The sequence below is a fragment of the Periophthalmus magnuspinnatus genome, chromosome 4 (genome assembly GCF_009829125.3).
Source record: "Periophthalmus magnuspinnatus isolate fPerMag1 chromosome 4, fPerMag1.2.pri, whole genome shotgun sequence".
In the NCBI taxonomy this organism is placed as follows: Eukaryota; Metazoa; Chordata; class Actinopteri; order Gobiiformes; family Gobiidae; genus Periophthalmus; species Periophthalmus magnuspinnatus.
Genome location: NC_047129.1, coordinates 9,786,839 through 9,789,092, shown reverse-complemented (window position 1 = coordinate 9,789,092; position 2,254 = coordinate 9,786,839). Strand labels below are relative to the sequence as shown.

Sequence of the window (2,254 nt, the reverse complement as noted above, 5' to 3'; positions counted from 1 at the left end):
TTATGTTTGTTTGTGACTCTAGGCCTGTCTGTGGGACAGGCGATTCCTCCAGCTGAAAGTCACAGATTATACAGGCCTATAGAGCTTATTACTGCTGGACTGACTGAATGAAATTTAAAAAACAACTAAATGTTGTATTTGCCGGTATATTCTGTGTAGTTTAATTGGTCACATCTGATTGGCTGGCCCTGATTGCGCCAGGTGTCTCTGTCTCTGTCCTCATTGGCTGCTCTCAGGTGAGCCGGGGGTACTTTAGCTTCCCTAAACTTTTCACTGCAGAATGACTGTGCTCCGCTCCTCCAGTTCACGGCTCTCCTGCTGGTTTCTCAGGCTTTGGCACCATAAACATGACCACAGAGCTCTGCAAGGACACGGCGGACCAAGCCCAGGGGGACGAGGTAAGCTGCGGGTCACCCTGAGAACAGAGACACGAGTTGATGTGGGTGCCTCGCTACATGAGGTTGTAATTAACTATTGATCTTATCGATTGCCTTTAACTTTCTAAAACGTGGTTTATTTATAGAAGAGAATCGTTAAAAGAGACGGAGTGCTTCGCTCCATGCTTCGCGGTCTTTTGTGGCCTTTCGGCTTTGTGGTGTGTAACTAAGTTATTGTAAAACACTTTTATATTTGTACTAAAGTCTATAGATGTTCGGGTTCTACCTTTTTTATTTTTAGGTGCGGACTTACCGTGGGTTCTGGTGGGTGCTCGGGTACAGGCAGCCCAAGGAGACAGTCCTGGTTAAACCCCAGCAGGTCTCCAGTCCAGGCCGCCAGAGCCTCACAGGCCGCAAACGCCTGCACCGTGTCACCCGCGTGCTGCTCTCGGTCCTGCCCCGCTGGCTGCAGAGCGCCCTGGGCTATCCTGTGTCGACCAGCATTGGACGCTGCCTCTCCCCAGGTATTGGCTTGTAATAACAATCCTCAGCCAACTTTGCATGTCTCAAACTATAAGTTTATTTTCCGCTCTATAGGAAAGTGGGATACTCATAAATGTACTAAAGTTAAAACCTGAGTAGTCTAGACTCTTGAAGATGTAGGCAATTTTAATTACTTCACAATGAACTATTCTTTGACCCAAATCTCCAATTTTACAATTTGCTGTTTGTATCGCCATGGGCAACAGTGAAAATAAAACGCATCAATGTAATAAACTTGGTGAAATCCTGACCAGCAATTTAAATTTTTTTTGCCACAAATTTTGTATTCGTACTTTAAGAGTTGTGGACCTGTGTGCACGCTAAAGTAATGAAGACTTCCCCTTTTCTGTGTGCCAAGAAGTGAGAGTTTCTCCTACAAAGCCCTGTGGCAAAGGCAGCAAGAGAAAGCAGGATGAGCTGGATGAAGATGACGATGATCTGGAGGAAGAGGAGCATCCGACGTGGGTGGAGGCGCTTAACCAGGATTGTGCTGACGATGAAGGCCCAGAGCAAGACCCTGACTATGAGGTTGGACATCTCACCTTTTAAAATGTATTCCTAAAGTTTATTTTGCGACTTTCGTGTAAAACTGAACCATTAACGATACTAAAATTCCTCTCAGCCCAGCACCGTAGAGACTGCCAGTGAAGAGTACTGCTCACACAACAACACAGAAGATGACCTTGAAGTTGAAAAGGGTGTTGTCGTCATAAAAGATGTTAACACGGTAAAGGGGGATGCTCATGCACACATGTCTTAGACATAATCTAATATTTCCTGATTTTTACAGGAAGTAACCCCTGCTCCAACTGAAGTCTCAAGTCCTGCTGTTTAAATGTTTTTGTTGTACATTGTCTGTTTTTTGTAAGTTATTGATTTGAAACTTAATAAATTTTGAATACTTACTTCCTCTTGTCTTTATCCACAAGATGGCAGCATATGCCATATTGATGAGTGTTTGGGGGTAGTAGCTTTGGGCATTTAATTGGCTTTAATTTTACAGCATAGAATTGTGAATGTGCTACTATAAAGTTTAGCTTTGTAGTTGTAGAACCATAACTGAATCTCAGCCAGAAATTACTGGCAACTATCTGCATTTCCAAAGTGTAAATGAGAATGATGATTTCCTCTACCTACAGACTCTCAAAGGGGCAAGTGTAGGTGAACTGCTAGCATGAAGTGACCCACACGTAACTGTCTAGAGGACAACACATTGATGGGTAAGAGCAATGCGCATTTACACAATATAAGGAATTTTGATAGAGCTAAAGCATAGTACAGCAGTAATGTTGGGAAGGGGGGGGGGGGGGATCTCATGGCTGGGTGACTGTTTG

General features: G+C 44.0%; 1 protein-coding gene across 1 annotated transcript; it reads left to right on the top strand.

The window, feature by feature from the left end:
* The first annotated feature begins 516 nt into the window (after positions 1-516).
* On the top strand, positions 517-1,825 carry org (oogenesis-related gene). Its single transcript, XM_055221283.1, has 5 exons — positions 517-595; positions 679-901; positions 1,279-1,448; positions 1,543-1,647; positions 1,711-1,825. The coding sequence occupies exons 1-5, from the start codon at positions 560-562 to the stop codon at positions 1,753-1,755; spliced, it is 579 nt and encodes a 192-aa protein (XP_055077258.1). The 5' UTR covers positions 517-559; the 3' UTR covers positions 1,756-1,825.
* The last annotated feature ends 429 nt before the right edge of the window (positions 1,826-2,254 follow it).